Below are 18247 nucleotides of genomic sequence, written 5' to 3' on the forward strand. Positions count from 1 at the left end.
GGGGGTTTTCCTTTCCCGCCCCCTTTGCCGCTTGGGTGACAAAACAGCTGGAGCCAACCCTGCCTGTCCCTCCACAGGCACTGCCAGCCACACACTGACACAGCCACCAGGGGGCGCCAGTGACAGAGCCAGCAGGGAGAAACACAAACACACACACACACACACACACACACGTTCCTTAAGTCAAAACCTTTATTACATCCAATGGGGGGGAGGCAGACAGAGAGAACCAGCCCCCCTGTAGCCACTGAGCCAGCCTGGGGGAAGGCTCCCTCTGCAGCCGGCGTGTCATGGCGACCGCCTCCCCAGGGCCCCGGCCATGTCACAGCTTCTTCAGCCAGTCCAGGTTGGGCCCCTCCTTGTCGCAGGGGTGGGAGGGGATGTCGGGCATGTTGCCATCATCTCGCACAGGCACTAGAGAGAGGCGGAGGTGGCTTAGGGGAGGGATTCCTTGGGGGGTTGGGTTAGGGGGCTGCCCAAGGGGACAGTGCAGAGGTGAAGGGGTTAAAGCCACCCCTGCACAGAGTCAGTGGGGCTCACCCCTTCCCTCAGGGGTCAGAGCCCTTCTGCCATCAGCCCAGCTGCTACCCACTGCTTAAGGTGGACCCCGAAGCTGCATCGCCCCCTTGTGGCAATGAGGATTGGCTGGGGAACCAACCAGCTGACACTTGATCTGACTACCCTGGTGTGGGGAAGAGGGGCCCACAGTAGGGGGTGCTGTGCTGCAGAGAGTGGGGTGGGGCACTCTCCCCAGGCAGTCAGTGCTAGCCCCCTTGCCCCAAGGCAGCACTAGGGGGTCCTGTAGGGCAGGGGCTCAGCAGGGTGCATATCCCCCTCCCCACACCCCATCAGTACTAGCACCATTGCCCCAGCACAGCAGTAGGGGGTGCTGTGCTCTGCTGCAAGTCAACAGGGGGTGCTCTCCCCTGGCCCAGGGCAGGGCCAATGCCCCAGTGCAGCACCTGGCACCTCCCCCAGATAGCAAAGGGGGGGTGGCGTGACCAGGAGCCCTCACCTGGGTACACATAGGGCGTCGCTCGGTTGATCATGCCGGAGTACTTCGTGTAGGGGCTGAGCAGTGGCATGACCGCGGCTACAGAGAGAGACACAGAGAGCATCAGCGTGGCGCTGGGGGGGCGGATTGCAGGGAGTGCTCTTCCCTGGCAGGCTGTGCCAGCCCCCTTGCACCGGGGGGGGAGGGGGCTGTGCCGGGGGGGGCTGGCATCGTGACTCACCCAGGATGCCGATGGCGAAGGACACAGTGATGACGGGCTCCTTGGCCCAGGCGTTCTTCAGGAAGGCACCCATCTCTGGGGGGTGCAGGGACAGCGAAGCATGAAGGGTTAATGTCCCCTCCCTGCTGGGGCAGCCCCCCTGCCCCCCTCCCAGCGCAGATCCACCCCTTCTCCCCCCCCATGGGGCAGCCCCCCTCCCAGCGCAGATCCACCCCCTCCCCCCCAGCTGGGGCAGCCCCCCTCCCAGCGCAGATCCCCCCTTTCCCCCCGTGGGGCAGCCCCCCCTCCTAGCGCAGATCCCCCCTGCTCCTCCCGTGGGGCAGCCCCCCTCCCAGGGCAGATCCCCCCTTCCCCCCCAGCTGGGGCAGCCCCCCTCCCAGCGCAGATCCCCCCCTTCTCCTCCCGTGGGGCAGCCCCCCTCCCAGGGCAGATCCCCCCTTCCCCCCAGCTGGGGCAGCCCCCCTCCCAGCGCAGATCCCCCCCTTCCCCCCCGTGGGGCAGCCCCCCCTCCCAGCGCAGATCCCCCCCTTCTCCTCCCGTGGGGCAGCCCCCCTCCCAGCGCAGATCCCCCCCAGCTGGGGCAGCCCCCCTCCCAGGGCAGATCCCCCCCAGCTGGGGCAGCCCCGCTCCCAGCGCAGATCCCCCCGTGGGGCTGCCCCCTCCCAGCGCGGGGCGGGGTCCTGCCCCCCGAAAGACACTCACTGCTCAGCGCCGCCATCTTCCCCCCGCCGCACAGGAAGGGGAGCCCGGGCCGGGCCGGGCAGCGCAGCCTGGGACTTGTAGTGCGGGGCCGCTGGCCCCGCCCGCCTCCGGCCGAGAACCCAGGAGTCCTGGCTCCCAGCCCCCCCCAACCACCCGCCCGGCTCCGGCCGAGAACCCAGGAGTCCTGGCTCCCAGCTCCCCCCCGTAACCACCCGCCTGGCTCCGGGAGAGAACCCAGGAGTCCTGGCTCCCAGCCCCCCCCGTAACCACCCGCCCGGCTCCGGGAGAGAACCCAGGAGTCCTGGCTCCCAGCTCCGCCCCCTCCCCCCCGTAACCACCCGCCCGGTTCCAGCAGAAAACCCAGGAGTCCTGGCTCCCAGCCCCCCCCGTAACCACCCGCCCGGCTCCGGGAGAGAACCCAGGAGTCCTGGCTCCCAGCCCCCCCGCCTCCGGCAGAGAACCCAGGAGTCCTGGCTCCCAGCCCCCTCCGTAACCACCCGCCCGGCTCCGGGAGAGAACCCAGGAGTCCTGGCTCCCAGCTCCGCCCCCCCATAACCACCCGCCCGGCTCCAGCAGAGAACCCAGGAGTCCTGGCTCCCAGGCCCCCCCGTAACCACCCGCCCGGCTCCGGGAGGGGAGCCAGGACTCCTGGGTTCTCCCCCCACCGTAACCTGAACCCCAATAACAGCTCCTGGGGCCATCCGCACTCCAGACTCGGATTTGGGGGCGGGGGGAGCTGAGGCAGTCCTGACCCCCCCACACCCCAGTGGGAATGGAGGGCAGAAGTTTGGGGGGGCGCAGAGGGTCCTGGAGACACCCAGGCCCCAGCAGAGGCTGCTGAGTGCCCCTGGCAGCGGCCCCATTGCCCCCTCCCCAGAGGGACCATCCCCCCCATCACCCAGCTGCTTCCTCTGAGTCACCAGGGACTTTCAGAGCCAGTGCCGGGGGGAGCAGCCAGCACACGGCCCCGACTGGCTGGGGTGGCCAGGCTCCCTCTCCCTGCCCAGCAGCCTCAGTCCCCAGCACTTCAGAAGTGGGCACAGGACTCCTGGGTTCCCTTCCTGGCTCTGGGGTGGAGATGGCCCCTCTACCACTCTAACCACTAGACTCCCCTCCCCTCCCAGAGCCGGGGAGAGAACCCAGGAGTCCTGGCTCCCAGCCCCCCCTGCTCTAACCATTAGATCCCACTCCCCTCCCAGAGCCAGGGAGAGAACCCAGGAGTCTTGGCTCCCAGCCCCCCTGCTCTAACCACTAGACCCCACTCCCCTCCCAGAGCTGGCTGGGTGACAGGGCTAGTGCAAGGTAGCCTAAGGCTGATCTTGGTAAGCCACAGCAATGCGACTCAGGATACCTGGGTCATATTCCTGGCTCAACCCTCCTCCTCCCCCCCTCCCATGTGGTCCTGGGCAAATCACTGAATCACTCTGTGCCTCAGTTTCCCCCTCTGTGAAATGGGGAGAACAGTCATTTCTTTGTCTATTCACCTGTGAGCGCTAGGGAGTGTCCTTCACTTTGTGTCCATGCAGCGCCCAGCATGACAGAGCCTGATCTCAGTTGGGACGCAGGGTCTGTGTGGCACCCAGTGCCATGGGACCCCCCATCTCAGTCCAGGGGTGCTTATCTGTGCAGCACCTGGTGCGACGGAGCCCTGAGCTCAGTGTGTGTGGGGGGAGGAGGGGTGTCTGGGGGGTGGTCTGTGCAGCACCTGGCGCGACGGGGTCCTGAGCTCCGTGTGGGTGGGTGGGTAGGTGAGGTATCTGTGCAGCACCTGGCGCGACGGGGCCCTGAGCTCCGTGTGGGTGGGTGGGTAGGTAGGGTATCTGTGCAGCACCTGGTGCGACAGGGCCCCCGAGGTTGGTTGGTGCTACTGTAATACATGTAGCAGAGGTGCAGTCCCCCCCCCCCCCCCGCAGCGTTTGGGCCCCCCTCAGAATCGGAAGTGGAGGTTTTTCCATTGTGGCTGGTGGCTCATTTCCTAGAGCTGGGTTAATCCTGGTGCCTCCGTCCCAGCTCTGCCACTTCCCCATCGCTGGCCGCGCGGCTGCCCACCATGGCTGTGACTCTGCCAGTCCTGCTCCTGACTGTCGGTGAGTGTCGCTGCCTGCCCCACTGCTGGGAAGGGGGCTACAGCAGGGGGGCTGGGGGCCAGGACTCCTGGGTTCTCTCCCCACTGTAGGAGAGGAGTGGAGTCTAGTGGTTGGGGGCTGGGAGCCAGGACTCCTGGGTTCTATTTCTGTCAGAGCAGATGAGGACTGTACAGGCCATCAAGAAGGGGGTGACCCCGGGGCCCATGGAGACCCCTCGGTGGGGTGGGGGAAGGTAGGGGAGGAGCTCTAGAGGAGAGGGCAGGGTAAGGCATAGGCTGTGAGGGGTAGGGCCAGAAGAGGGGCTGTGTATGGGGGCTCGGGTGGGGTGGGGTGGGGGGCGAAGGGAAGGGGGTTTTGGGGGTCACCCAGAGGCCTCACTCCCCCCCCCCGCTCTATGTCTCCAGCCCTGCCGAAGCCGTCCCTCGTCTGGGACCGGGCCGCAGGTGCTGAGGGCGGGATCCGGCTGCGCTGCTCCGCCCCAGGGCCGCTTGGGGAAGGCTGGTTCACCCTGCACCGGGACGGCACACCGGACCCTGTGGCTGAGGAGCAGGCCCCGGCGCAGGGCTTGGAGGTGACATTTCTGCTGCCCAGCATGGGCCCTGGCGAGCAGTACCGCTGTGGCTACTGGAACCGGGATGTGGCTGGGGGGCGGGTGGAGTCCCCGCTCAGCGACCCTGCCAACATCACCAGTGGTGAGTCCTGAGGGTCTGGTCTCAGGGGCAGGGAGGGGGCAGGATACCAGGGAAGATGGGACTGGAGATCGGATCCGGGGGTCAGGAGGGCATGGGATGCTGGGGTAGATGGGCCCATGGATCAGATCCTGGGGGAAGGGCGGAGACGGGATACCAGGGTAGATGGGCCCATGGGTCCAAGTCAGGTGGGACAATACCGGGCTCTCCCCATTAGCCCCCACCCAGATTGGGGTACCCAATAGCCCACCCCAACACTCTGCTTCCCCTGTGCCAGGCCCAGATCGCTACCCCAAGCCGTCCATCGCCGTCAGCCCTGGCCCGGAGGTTTTGGCTGGCCAGACCTGGACGATCCGGTGCTGGGCTCCGTATGCAGGGATGAGCTTTGTGCTGTACCGGGCGCGGGAGTTCTGGACTGAGCGGGCGCCTCGCGGAGACCCCCCCACGGCCGAGTTCCACCTGGGCAATGCCAGCGCCGCCAGCATGGGGAGATACACCTGCTACTATCACACCACCAACGAGCCCTTCATCTGGTCCAATGCCAGCAACCCTCTAGAGCTCAGAGTTAGAGGTGGGGGGAATGGGGCCTCTCCCCTCTAGGGGGCGCCAGGTCCCATCCGGCCCCAGGGCAGGGACTGGCTGGCTCAGGGGCGTGGGGAATGGGACAAGGGGCCTTTCCCCTCTAGGGTACCATTTTCTTAGCTCATTTTGTATAGATGTGAGTGTCTACAGGATGGCTGGGGAAACAGAAGGAGGGTGTGGTGGGATGGGTGGATGGATGGATGGATGGATGGGGGATAGAGGAAGGGTGTGGGGAGATGGATGGATGGAGGATGGAAGGAGAGTGTGGGGGGATTGGGGAATAAGGGGATAGAGGGTGTGAGGGGATTGGGGGATGGATGGGGGATAGAGGGAGGATGTGGGGGGATGGATAGATGGGGGATGGAGGGAGAGGGAGGGTGTGGGGGGATGGATGGAGGGGTTGTGACCAGGTTCCTGTGGAGGGCACACTGAGATTGCTCAATCAGGGCAGCCTGCAAAGAATGCGGTAGAAGACAATCCCCCGAAGGTGGTGGGAATTCAAATACTTTGATTCACCCAGAGCTTCTCCAGCACCTTCCTGGTTACCCAGGTGCCAAACACAGCTCCCTTAAAGCCACCCAGCCCTGGGCTCCTGCTCACATATGATGAGGATGACTGAAAACCTTGTTCCTCATATAAAAAGTTCTACTGATCCCAAAGGATCGGACACATCAGACCCAGGTCACTGCATATCTCAGATCTTACCCAGATACACGCTCACAGCCCATTCCTATTAGCGAAACTCCAACTGATTAAAAAAGAAAAGAGAGAGACAGAGAGTACAGGTTAAAAGATCGTTACCCACAGACACGAATACAGTTCTTAGGTCAGTTTCATAGCAGAGACGGGGCTTTAGAGTCGCAAACCGTTCTTTCAGAATCAGTCTGTTGGTTCAGTCCAAGGCCTGAGTGCCCCAGACTGGAGCTGGAGACCTCAAACTTCCCCTGGTGAAGCTCAAGCAGATCTGAGATGACAGGATCAGGGCCCACAAGTCCCTTCCTAGCTCTCTGGCAGCCTCTTAGCAGCCCACAGTCCTTGGTGAAGCACCTAAGGAGAATCACCTGTTTTCTATGTAGACACAGGTCACTAGGTGCATTCAGCAGTATAAGGTCATTATCCCTGAGGCAGTTCCTAGACTGTCTACCACAACTTTGGAAGAGAAATCTAGACAAGGACATTGTTACACCCAAATTCCATCTAAATGTTCATATTCCCATTTGCTCTTTGAATCAACAGGAACTGTCCGGTTACATGGTTAACCTCTGACAAGATATAGGTCCATGGTTCTCGACCTATTGACCACGGTGGCCTGCAATGTGTTACGTGCACAGGCACCTACTTTCCAAAGTGCCGAGGGGTCTTCAACCCTCAACTCTGCCACAAGCCCGGCCCCCACTCCACCCCTTTCCACAAGGCCCCACCCCTGCCTCGTCCTGCCCCCTCTCCACCTCCACCCCACCTCTTCCTGCCCAGTTCTACCCCCTCTCCCGAGCGCGCTGTGTCCTCGCTTCTCTCCCCAGATCCTCTTGCACGCGGTGAAACAGCTGATCACGGGAGGCACGAGGAGGGAGGGGGAGGCGCTGATCTGTGGGGCCCGCCAGCAGGCTGGAGGTGCTGGGGTGCTGGTGGTGGGGAGCAGACAGGGGGGTTGGCTGGTAGGTTCCAGCCCCGGTGCCTATGGTGCTATGGGCTGCATGCAGTCCTACCTGTATGGCCCGTCACATGGGCCACAGCTGTGTGCTGACTGGGCTGCGAGGGGCCCACGGGCACAGGCTGAGAACTGCTGCTCCGGGAAAACATAGACAAATACACTTGCTATCTTCTACTGCTCTGCCGAGTCCACGATTCAAAGCTCTAGTGTGTCTGACGTGGAATGGCTCCAATCCCCATTGACATACGCTCTAATATGTCCCTCAAGGCTGGATTTGGGTCACGTAGCCTGCTAGGTGCTTAGCCCTTTCTGGCTCCATGTCACAGGGGATATGGGAGCGGCTGGATGTCTGTGGCAGTGGCTGGCTGGCGGTGTATGGGGGCGGCTGGACGGATGGACAGCTGTATGTGGGGTGGAAGCATGGAGGGATGGCTGGCTGGAGGGTTCATGGAGGGATGGAGCGGTGGGTGGTTGTCTATACGGGTGGAGGGGTGTGGATGGGGAGGGATGGGGAGATTGAGGGAGGAAGGGATGGAGGATGGGGGAGGGATGGAAGGATGTGGGGGATGGATAGAGGTGTGTGTAGGGCTGGTGGCTAATGCAACCCCAGTGCACTGTGGAAGCTCTGCAGGGGCGAGGGCTGCTGGCTAATGCACCCCAGTGCATTGTGGGGTGGTGCCATGGGGTCCGTGGGGTGGAAGCGCCCCCTGCAGGCCGATGACCCTGCCCTGGCACAGGTACAGCTGGGGCCATGCGGGGCCGGAACAGTGTCTCATGGGGGCTCTTGGCTCTCCCAGACGTTCCCAGCACCCGGGAGCGGTTCGTGGACGTGGGTGGGAAGCTCCGGGTGAATTGCTCCATCCCTGATGCCCCGGGCGGCTGGTTCTTCCTGTACCGAGATGGGGATCCCGAACCCCTGGCCTGGATCGCAGCCAATGAGGACAACGGGCTGGCTGGCTTTGATCTCCCGGAGGAGCAGGCCCTGGGCCCCGGCGAGGTCTTCAGCTGCCGCTATGGGCTGGAGGAACTGGGCACCCATTTCGACCTGGCTCTCAATGACACGGAGGTGCGGACCCAAGGTGAGTGAGCAGCCGGGGGCATCCAGCAGTTCAAGGGTTAATCAGTCTGGCCATGTGTGCACTGGGCTAAGCTGGGGGGGAAGCGGGCGCTGGGTGTGGACTGGCTACAGACCTGCCTGGGAACTGGCCAGGGGCCATGGGGCTGGGCACGGATGGACAGATGGAGAAGGTACGTGGGGATGGGTGGATGGATGGATGGGTATGGGAGGATGGAGGGATTGGGGGATATGTATGGGGATGAATGATGGAGGGTTGTGGGGAGGGATAGATGGAGGGGTGTGTACGGGGATGGATGGACGGAGGGGTGCGTATGGGGAAGGATGGATGGAGGGTTGTGGGGATGAATGGAGGAGTGTGTACGCGGAGGGATGGATGGACGGAGGGGTGTGTGCGTGGAGGGATGAATGGAGGGGGGATGTGGGGATGGACGCGTATGGGGATGGAGGGGTGTGTATGCAGAGGGATGGATTGTGGGAGGGTTGAGGGAGATGGATGGAAGGATGTGTATGCAGCGGGATGAAGGGATGGGGCGGGGGATGGATGGAGGGTTGAGTATGGCGGGATGAACGAAGGGGTGTATAGGCAGAAGGATGGATGGACAGGGTGGGGGATGGACGGAGGGGTGTGTACGCGGAGGGAAGGATGGACAGAGGGATGGTGCGGGGGATGGACGGAGGGGTGTGTACTCAGAGGGATGGATGGAGGGATGGGGCAGGGGATGGACAGAGGGGTGTGTACGCAGAGGGATTGATGGAGGGACGGGGCAGGGGATGGACGGAGGCGTGTGTACGCAGAGGGAAGGATGGACAGAGGGATGGTGCGGGGGATGGACAGAGGAGTGTGTACGCAGAGGGATTGATGGAGGGATGGGGCAGGGGATGGACGGAGGCATGTGTACGCGGAGGGTTGGATGGACAGGGCAGGGGATGGACGGAGGGGTGTGTACGCGGAGGGATTGATGGAGGGACAGGGCAGGGGATGGACGGAGGGGTGTGTACGCAGAGGGATTGATGGAGGGACAGGGCAGGGGATGGACGGAGGGGTGTGTACGCAGAGGGATTGATGGAGGAACGGGGCAGGGGATGGATGGAGGGGTGTGTACGCGGAGGGAGGGATGGACAGAGGGATGGGGCGGGGGATGGACGGAGGGGTGTGTACGCAGAGGGATTGATGGAGGGACAGGGCAGGGGATGGATGGAGGGGTGTGTACGCAGAGGGATGGACACAGGGATGGTGCGGGGGATGGACAGAGGGGTGTGTACGCAGAGGGATTGATGGAGGGACGGGGCAGGGGATGGACAGAGGGATGTGTACGCGGAGGGAGGGATGGACACAGGGATGGTGCGGGGGATGGACAGAGGGGTGTGTACGCAGAGGGATTGATGGAGGGACGGGGCAGGGGATGGACAGAGGGATGTGTATGCGGAGGGAGGGATGGACAGAGGGATGGTGCGGGGGATGGACAGAGGGGTGTGTACGCAGAGGGATTGATGGAGGGATGGGGCAGGGGATGGACAGAGGGATGTGTACGCGGAGGGAGGGATGGACAGAGGGATGGGGCAGGGGATGGACAGAGGGGTGTGTACGCAGAGGGATTGATGGAGGGACGGGGCAGGGGATGGACGGAGGGGTGTGTATGTGGAGGGAGGGATGGACGGAGGGATGGGGCAGGGGATGGACAGAGGGGTGTGTATGCAGAGGGATTGATGGAGGGACGGGGCAGGGGATGGACAGAGGGATGTGTATGCGGAGGGAGGGATGGACAGAGGGATGGTGCGGGGGATGGACAGAGGGGTGTGTACGCAGAGGGATTGATGGAGGGACGGGGCAGGGGATGGACGGAGGGGTGTGTACGCGGAGGGAGGGATGGACAGAGTGATGGTGCAGGGGATGGACAGAGGGGTGTGTACGCAGAGGGATTGATGGAGGGACGGGGCAGGGGATGGATGGAGGGGTGTGTATGCGGAGGGAGGCGGGATGGACGGAGGGATGGGGTGGGGGATGGATGGAGGGATGGGTAGACAGGGCAGGGGATGGACGGAGAAGTGTGTACACAGAGGGATGGATGGATGGAGGGTTGGGGAAGGACGGATGGAGGGATGTGTACGCAGAGGGATGGACAGAGGGTTTGGGGGGGATGGATGGAAGGATGTGTATGTGGCGAGATGGAGGGATGGGACGGAGGATGGGGCGGTGTATGGGGATGGAGGGGATGGATGGAGGGGTCTTCAGCTACCGCTATGGGCTGGAGGAACCGAGCACCCGTTTCGACCTGGGGGTGTATGGGGGGGATGGCTGGAGGGTTGAGTATGGGGGGAATGGACTGAGGGGTGTATAGGCGGAAGGGTGGATGGACAGAGGAGTGTGTACACGGAGGGATGGAGGGAGGGTTGGGGGGATGGATGGGGGGTGAGTATGGGGAGCATGGACGGAGGGGTGTATAGGCAGAAGGATGGATGGACGGGGTGGGGGATGGACGGAGGGGTGTGTACTCAGAGGGAGGGAGGGAGGGATGGGGGGTGGAAGGGTGAATGTTCCGAGCTTTGGGAGGAGTGTGGGGTGTAGCGGTTAGAGTCCAGGGCTGGGGATCAGGACTCCTGGGTTCTCTCTCCTCTCAGTGGGGGCGGGAGCAGTGTGGGTGGATTTTCTCCCCATTGGTCGTTAGCTGCGAGGGCCGATCTCTAACCCTGTGTTTTTTCCATTGTCTCCTTCCCGCCCCGCAGACTCACATTCTGGGGGCACCGATTACAGCCAGACCAATGCACTGCGGCTGGGCCTGGGGGCCGCCGTCCTGCTGCTGGCGCTGCTCTTTGTAGCCCAGGCCTGCTGGGAGGAAAGCCACCTGCAAAGCTGAGGCCAGTGAGTTGCTCCTGGGGTGGGAGGTAGGGACGAGGCCATGCTGGAGACTCCTGGCTCCCAGCCCCCTCCCCCCCACTCTAACCACTAGACTCCACTCCCCTCCCAGAGCCAGGGAGAGAACCCAGGAGTCCTGGCTCCCAGCCCCTTTGCTCTAACCACTGGAACCCACTTCCTACCCAGAGCTAGGGAGAGAATCCAGGAGTCCTGACAACCACCTGTGCCCCTTCCCCAGCACCACCACCTCGATTTCTGGCTACAGCCCAGCTCCTGGGGGGTATTTGGGGTGAAGTTGCCCCCCCAGTCTGTTTGACGTTCGGTACTCTCCTGCATCTCCTCATGCTCAGGGGGAGGGCTGGGGTTTGGGTGGGCTCCAAGGCGAGAGGAGCGGGTCTGAGACCCCATCTGTCCTGCGGGGGCTGGGGAGACCCCTCTGTCCAGGAAGAGGGGGGTCTCAGGAGTGCAGCTAATGGGGTTCTCTCTCCCCTCACAGGCTGTAACGAGCCTTCAGGCGACTAAGGGAAGGAGTAGCCCCCCCACACAGTCCATGGAGCCCCCTCTGCTGGGATTCACCCCCCACTCCACCCCTCCCACCTGGTCTATCCCACCCCCTCCCTTCCAGCCCCCCAGCCCCAGCCTACCAACCACCCCTCCGTCCTGTCCAACCCAGTCCTCTCTGTTCCCCCTCCTCCATTACCGCTCCCACATACTGTAATCTTACCCCCCAACATCCTCTCCACCCTGGGCTATCTCAGCCCTTTTACCAGCTCCCCGCTCTGCCCCCATCCTGGCCTGTGGCCACCCCAGATTCTAGGATAGGTCCCCCATCGCCCTGGCAAAGGGAGAGCAGATGAGTCGGAGTGGGGGGAGCCCTGGGCGAGCCCACCCAGTCCCCGGGGTGATTGGTCAAGCCCTGCCCCCCAGGTGGGCAGGGGAGCCGCCGGCGGGAGAGGGCTGTGGGATGGTACCACATCGCCCCCCTCTGGAGCCGTGAGCTCTGGGCTTCACCAATGCCGGGCACCTCCTGTATTTATACAGCCCCGTCCTGGTTATACGGACCAGGGACTGGGCCTCAATAAAGAAAGTGTGATAACCCCTGGGGTGTGTGTGTCTGGTGATTGGCAGCTTGTGTCTCCCCGGCCTCTTCCTCCCTCACAGCCTGTTATTACCACACTCCCAGTGTTAGTGCAAGGGCCACCACAGGGACAATGTAAGTTTCCCCATCACGCTGGGTGCTGCACAGACCCCCATGACCAAGCTCAGGGTCCTGTTGCTCAGAGTGCTGCACACACCCCCACCCATGACCGAGATTGGGGACCCCATCATGCCAGGCGCTGCACAGACCCCCCACCCCAACTAAGATTGGCGCCCCTGTCACACCAGGCATCCGAGCTGGGCTTTAATGCCCGAGGCGGGTGTCAAAGGGCTAACAAAAGAGGGTAGTTGACCTAAAGTGTCCACCCATTGCAATGGAATCACCCTGGACACTGAGATAAACCAGTGGTGGAGGGGCCCGAGGCGTCTACCCGCGGGCGCAGATGGTCCCTCAAGGACGGGTGTGCTGGAGCGGGGAAATGCAAGCAGGGTTTCTTGGCTCTGTATGGAGCAGTGCATTTGTCGTGTGATTCCATGTAGAGCCCCGGTGCTGGGTGAAGTCTCTGTGTGCATCATACCCCTACCTCCAGAGAGCGCTAAGCAGTCTCCCAGATGGACGCCTTCGGTGAAATACCAGGAAAGGGGCAGTTTAAGCTACTGGGGTATCTTAAAATACTGCAGGATCCAGAGTGAGTGGCCAGCAGGGGATGCCACAGCAGTTCCGCGACATTCAGTGCGCACAGGCGGGGTGGAAATCAGTGGGGTTTTTTTCTGTCGTTTTGATGGCTAATATCAATGGTCTCTCTTGGCTGGTGATTCACTGGGGGCCCAGGATGGAATTTCTCTTTCTCCGATTTTCTTTTGAACCTGGTTTATTTAATTCACACACTGAGAAAAGCCCCTGAGAACCAGGTGTTACAGTATAAACCCATCATCACCGCTCCGCTATGGCGCAAGAGGCAGCAAACCCAGGCATCCCCCATTGTGCCCGCTCCTCACTCGGGGCCACGGCTCATGTCGCACGTGGGCAGGTTGGCAGGCTGAGAGAGAAAGGTGCAACATCAAATCTTCCAGAATCAGCAATTGCCACAGTTAAGGTTTCCTGAACGATCTTAACTCTGCCCACTTGGCCATGTGCCACACATCCTTTAATTGCATGATCATGTACTAATTTTACCTAGATGGGTCACCAGCTGGGTTTGTACCCAGAATATAAAAAGGGCAGGGGGGAATCTGCATGGAAATAGTGGTCAGTCAAAGATTGAAGACCAGACCCTGTGGTCTCCTGGCTTCCAGCCCACTGCACCGTCCCCAAGGCTGCAGGTACATTGAAGGTGAGCTGTCCCTTCTTTCCCACAAATACACAGACAAGCTGTGAGTGGCATGATGCCTGGTCAGGCTGATGGTCCCAAGGTTTCCTGGGTGTTGCAGGGACTGCTGCTTGCTTTGGTTGAAGAAGATTTGGCCAGCAGATTAGAGACAATGTGTTAGAAACACAGGAAGAGATGAGACATCGACTTCCTGTAGCTGCAACCCCTGGCTCAGTGCCTCATTCAGGGCTGAGTGGAGCTGGGCGCCAGGGCGTTGGTGACAGCGCTGGTGCCCCCTCCCCGCTGCCCCATCATGGCATCCAGGATCTCACTGGGAGGGTGCATTTGGTCCTAGCGCTTTCCCAACAGGTGGCTGGGTCGTTAAATCCCCAAGGACCACCAGGGCTCATCACCCAGCCCAGAGCCAAGCCTCTCAAACCCCCAGAGCTTCCTGCTCCCTTGCCCCCCAAATCTCCCCACCCCAGGGCAAAGCTGTGATAACGAAGCCTCCAAATGTTCCCTCATGGTGGATTCAGCCAATGAAGGTGAGTGAGAAGTTCAGGCACCGTCACGAGAACCTGGACGAATGAATGTTGGGGGAAAGTTGGGGAGACAGAAAGACGGGATTAGTCCAACCCGACTGGCCGCTGGACAGAACCCACGGGCCGGGATGGGGCCTGCCTGAGACATGGGAGAAGTGGGGGAGCAGAAATCCATCACCCAAAATTGGAGTGTTGGAAATGAGGCCTCGTTGGTGGCTAAAATATTGCGAGGATGGGCTGTGATGCCCATCACCCTTTGGAGGACTTAAAGAAAGAGACTCGTGACATAAATATAAAGGGAAGGGTAACAACCCTTATGTCTGCAGTAACATAAAATCCCTCCTGGCCAGAGGTACAGAATCCTCTTCCCTGTAAGGGGTTAATCCGTTCAAGTAACCTAGTTGGCACCTGGCCAGAAGGACCAATGGGGAAAGAAGATACTTTCAAATCTGAGCGGGGGGGGGGGATTGTTTGTTTGTTCCCTCTTGGGACAAAGAGAGAGACCAAGCAGGTAAACCGGCTCCTAAAAAGATCCTGAAATAATACATCTAAAAATTTACAATCCAGAAATTGTAAGTAATAGCAAGGAAATGCATTAGATTATCCTTTGTTTTAGCTTGTGAATTTTCCCGATGCTAAGGGGGAGGTTTATTCCTGTTTTTTGTAAATTTGAAGTGGAGCCTAGAGGGGAATCCTCTGTGTTTTAAATCTTTTTATTTACTCTGTAAAGTTACCTTCCATCCTGATTTTGCAAGTGTGATTTTTTTTTAATTAAAATTATTTTTTTAAGAACCAGATTGATTTTCAGTGTCCTAAAAACCAGGGATTTGGTCAGTGCTCACTTTGTAACCAATTGGTTGGTATATTATTCTCAAGCCCCTCCAGGAAAGGGAGTGAAGGGGTTTGGGGGGATAGGGCTCCAAGTGGCCCCTCCCTGAATGTTTCTTTAAATCACTTGGTGGTGGCAGCAATACCATCCAAGGACAAAGAAAGGAATTTGTGCCTTGGGGAAGTTTTAACCTAAACTGGTAGAATACAAGCTTAGAGGGGTTTTCATGTGGGTCCCCACATCTGTACCCCAGAGTTCAGAGTGGGGAGGGAACCCTGGCAAGTTGCTTCACCATCGTGGCTGTCACCCCCCATCTCCTAGTCCCCCTGGGCCTTCCAGACCCTGCTCCACGGAGACGTCCTGAGCAGAGCGGCTGGAGAGAGGGACCCTGAGGCCATCGCCGCTCCCCCAGCAGAACCCCCAACCCAGGAGGAAACAGGGTCGGACTTTAACAGCAGCCGCGGTGACACCAGCTCCAGCCCAGCTCCTCCGGCTCCTCTGCCGCCGCCTCCACCCCAGGACAGTTGATAGCGTCTCCAGAGCTAGCAGGGAGACGCCCAAACCTGGGGGGATTTTCCAGCTAGAGACTCGCTCCAGCGAACAGGGCCAGGGTTGCAACAAACCCGTTTCACACGGCACCTGCCACAGCTCCCCTGGTTCCTGCTCTGCTGGGTCTGTAACAGCCAGTCCCAGGGATCAGTGGGGGGTTTGCTGTGGGGCTGAGCAGGCTGTGGGCTCTGGACCCCACCCCCAGCCCATGTTTAACCCTGTTCAGTGTGGGGCAGGGGCTGGGGTGTGTTCGCACCTTGGGCCCTTTATTGCGTCTCCATGAACACAACAGGACGCAGAATGATTTAGCCGCTGGCTGTTCTGGGCCCCCCCATGGTGGGTGTTTGGGGGGAGCCAGATGGGGGGCACCAGGAGTTTGGGGGAAGTAGGTTGGAGGTGTCAGGAGGTGGGCTGAGGGCAGAGGGGCTGGAATGAGGGACAGGAGTTTGAGGGCTGACAGGCTCCCCCCAAAAGGTCAGAGCTGGGGGGGAGAATTGTTGGGGTGTCTGATGGGGGGAGGGGCAGATGATGCTGGTCATGAGGGAAATGGGGAGCCAGTGCCAAAGCATCTGCTGGGGGGGGGGGCAGTTTCTCTTGCACTCTGTCCCGGTGATCTTGTCCCTGTGACGGGTTTGGTCACAGAGACCCCCTTGGGACTGTTGCCTGATGTGCTGAATTTGCCTCTGAGCCCGTTTTTCCTACCAGTGTGGGACTCCAGACCCCTGCCTTGTTGAGCCAGACACACTAGCCAGCTGCAAACACAGACCCAGGTCTCATTCACGCCCCCAAAGCTGCAGACTTTAACCAAAAACTGCTCAGCAGGTCACCTATCTCCAGCACCCAGATACCCAGCTCCCAATGGGATCCAAACCCCAAATAAATCAGTTTTACTCTGTATAAATCTTATACAGGGTAAACTCATAATTGTCCGGCCTCTATAACACTGACAGAGAGATATGCACAGCTGTTTGCTCCCCCAGGTGTTAATCCCTTACTCTGGGTTAATTAGTAAACAAAAGTGATTTTGTTAAGTATAAAAAGGAGGATTTAAGTGGTTTCAAGTAATAACAAACAGAACAAAGTAAGTTACCAAGCAAAATAAAACACGCAAGTCTAAGCTTAATACATTAAAAAAGTGAATACAGGTAAATCTCACCCTCAGAGATGGTCCAATAAGCTTCTTTCACAGACTAGACTCCTTCCTAGTCTAGGCCCGATCCTTTCCCCTGGTACAGTCCTGGTTAGTTCCAGCTCCGGTGGTAACTAGGGGATTCCTCATGACTGGCAGCCCCCTTTGTTCGGTTCCACCTCCTTATATAGCTTTGGCCCAAGGCAGGAATCCTTTGTCTCTCTCTGGGTTCCCAGCCCTCCCTCTAAATGGAAAAGCACCAGGTTAAAGATGGATTCCAGTATCAGGTGACATGTTCACATGTCCTGCGAGTCTTCGTTATCTGTCTGGCACAGGAACACAGGAAGGCTTACAAGTAAACAGAGCTATCTACAACCCATTGTTCTAATCAATGGGAGCCGCCAAGATTCTAAACCACCATTAATGGCCCACACTTTGCATAATTACGATAGAACCTCAAAGTTATGCTACATAGTCCTGGTTTTAGAAACAAGCAAGATACAGTCATACAAATAAGATGAACTTCCTCAGGAGATTATAAGCTTTGTAATGATACCTTACAAAAAACCGTTTGCATAAAGCACATTCCAGTTACATTATATTTACACTCATTAGCATATTTCCATAAAACATATGGAGTGCAACTTCACAGTCCTCTCCCCTTTCTGGGGGGCTGGTTGGCTCCCCCTGTGTCATTGCACTCTATATGATTTTATAAAAAATATGTTAATGAGTGTGAATGTAATGTAACTGGAGTAGGTATCTTGTAAGGTATCATTACAAAGCTTATGATCTACTGAGTGTGGTCATCCTGTTTGTATGAATGTATCACTCTTGTATCTGAAACTAGAAATACGAAATATAACTCTGACGGCCTATTGTAATTATGCAAAGTGTGGGCCATTAATGGTGGTTTGGAATCTTGATGGCTCCCATTAACCAGGACAATTGACAGTAAATGGCTGTTTACCTGTAAGTCTTCCTGTATCTGTGTGTGCTGGCAAGTGGGGTACAGTGACACATGATCATGTCGCCTGAACTGGAATCCATCTTTAACCTGGTGCTTTTCCATTGAGAAGGAGGGTGGGAACCCAGAGAGGGGCAAAGGATTCCCGCCTTGTGCAAAAGATCTATAAGAAAGTGGAATCGAACAAAGGGAGCGGCAAGTCATGAGAAATCCCCTAGCTACCACCTGAGTTGGAACAAGGACTGTACCAGGGGAAAGGATTGGGCCCAGACTAGGAAGGCATCCAGTCTGTGAAATAAGCTTATTGAAACATCTCTGAGGGTGAGATTTTATCTGTATTCAGTTTTATTACTGTATTAGGCTTAGACTGTGTGTTTTGTTTAATTCACCTTGTTCTGTCTGTTACTTCTTGGAACCACTTAAATCCTATTTTCTGTGTTTAATAAAATCACTTTTTACTAATTAATTAACCCAGAGTGTGTATTAACACCTGGGGTGGGGTGGGGCAAACAGCTGAGCATCTGTCTATCAGTGTTATAGAGGGCGAACAGTTTATGAGTTTACCTTGTATAAGCTTTATACAGAGTAAAACAGATTTATTTGGGGTTTGGACCCCATTGGGAGTTGGGCACCTGAGTGTTACAGACAGGAACACTGCTGTTAGCTGCTTTCAGTCAAGCCTACAGCTGTTAGGGGACATGGTTCAGACCTGGGTCTGGGTTTGCAGCAGGCTAGCGGGTCTGGTTCAAACCAGGCAGGCACTGAAGTCCTAAGCTGCCACGGCAAGAAAGCAGGGACAGAAGTAGTCTTGGCACATTAGTTGGCAGCCCCCAGGGGGTTTCTGTGATCTAACCCATCACAGCACCCTCCCCCCATGTCCCTTTCACAGCATCCTGAGGTCCGAGAGGGAAACTCGCCTCACGTGTTGACTCCTGTGAGCATTTC

General features: G+C 58.8%; 2 protein-coding genes across 2 annotated transcripts; one reads left to right on the forward strand and one right to left on the reverse strand.

The window, feature by feature from the left end:
* Positions 1-174: 174 nt before the first annotated feature.
* On the reverse strand, positions 175-2055 carry NDUFA3 (NADH:ubiquinone oxidoreductase subunit A3). The gene is made up of 4 exons (XM_050927568.1): positions 1938-2055; positions 1236-1310; positions 1016-1093; positions 175-414 (listed from the first exon to the last, which is right to left on the reverse strand). The coding sequence occupies exons 1-4, from the start codon at positions 1951-1953 to the stop codon at positions 323-325; spliced, it is 261 nt and encodes an 86-aa protein (XP_050783525.1). The 5' UTR covers positions 1954-2055; the 3' UTR covers positions 175-322.
* Positions 2056-3625: 1570 nt separating this feature from the next.
* Positions 3626-11956, forward strand: LOC127036530 (immunoglobulin superfamily member 1-like). Its single transcript, XM_050927554.1, has 7 exons — positions 3626-3685; positions 3749-4024; positions 4429-4716; positions 4991-5284; positions 7744-8025; positions 10749-10884; positions 11375-11956. Exons 2-6 carry the CDS (start codon positions 3988-3990, stop codon positions 10877-10879), a joined length of 1032 nt encoding a protein of 343 aa, XP_050783511.1. The 5' UTR covers positions 3626-3685; positions 3749-3987; the 3' UTR covers positions 10880-10884; positions 11375-11956.
* Positions 11957-18247: the final 6291 nt, after the last annotated feature.

The sequence above is a fragment of the Gopherus flavomarginatus genome, chromosome 18 (genome assembly GCF_025201925.1).
Source record: "Gopherus flavomarginatus isolate rGopFla2 chromosome 18, rGopFla2.mat.asm, whole genome shotgun sequence".
Lineage (NCBI taxonomy): Eukaryota > Metazoa > Chordata > Testudines > Testudinidae > Gopherus > Gopherus flavomarginatus.

Excerpts from the sequence above, each read along its gene's own strand:
- NDUFA3 (XM_050927568.1), bottom strand. Across the intron at positions 1,094-1,235 it reads CTTCGCCATCGGCATCCTGG|CCGCGGTCATGCCACTGCTC; the intron begins GTGAGTCACGAT and ends CTCTCTCTGTAG. Across the intron at positions 415-1,015 it reads GACGCCCTATGTGTACCCAG|TGCCTGTGCGAGATGATGGC; the intron begins GTGAGGGCTCCT and ends GCCTCTCTCTAG.
- LOC127036530 (XM_050927554.1), top strand. The coding sequence starts at position 3,988 with ATGGCTGTGACTCTGCCAGTCCTGCTCCTGACTGTCG. Across the intron at positions 4,025-4,428 it reads AGTCCTGCTCCTGACTGTCG|CCCTGCCGAAGCCGTCCCTC; the intron begins GTGAGTGTCGCT and ends CTATGTCTCCAG. Across the intron at positions 4,717-4,990 it reads CCCTGCCAACATCACCAGTG|GCCCAGATCGCTACCCCAAG; the intron begins GTGAGTCCTGAG and ends CCCCTGTGCCAG.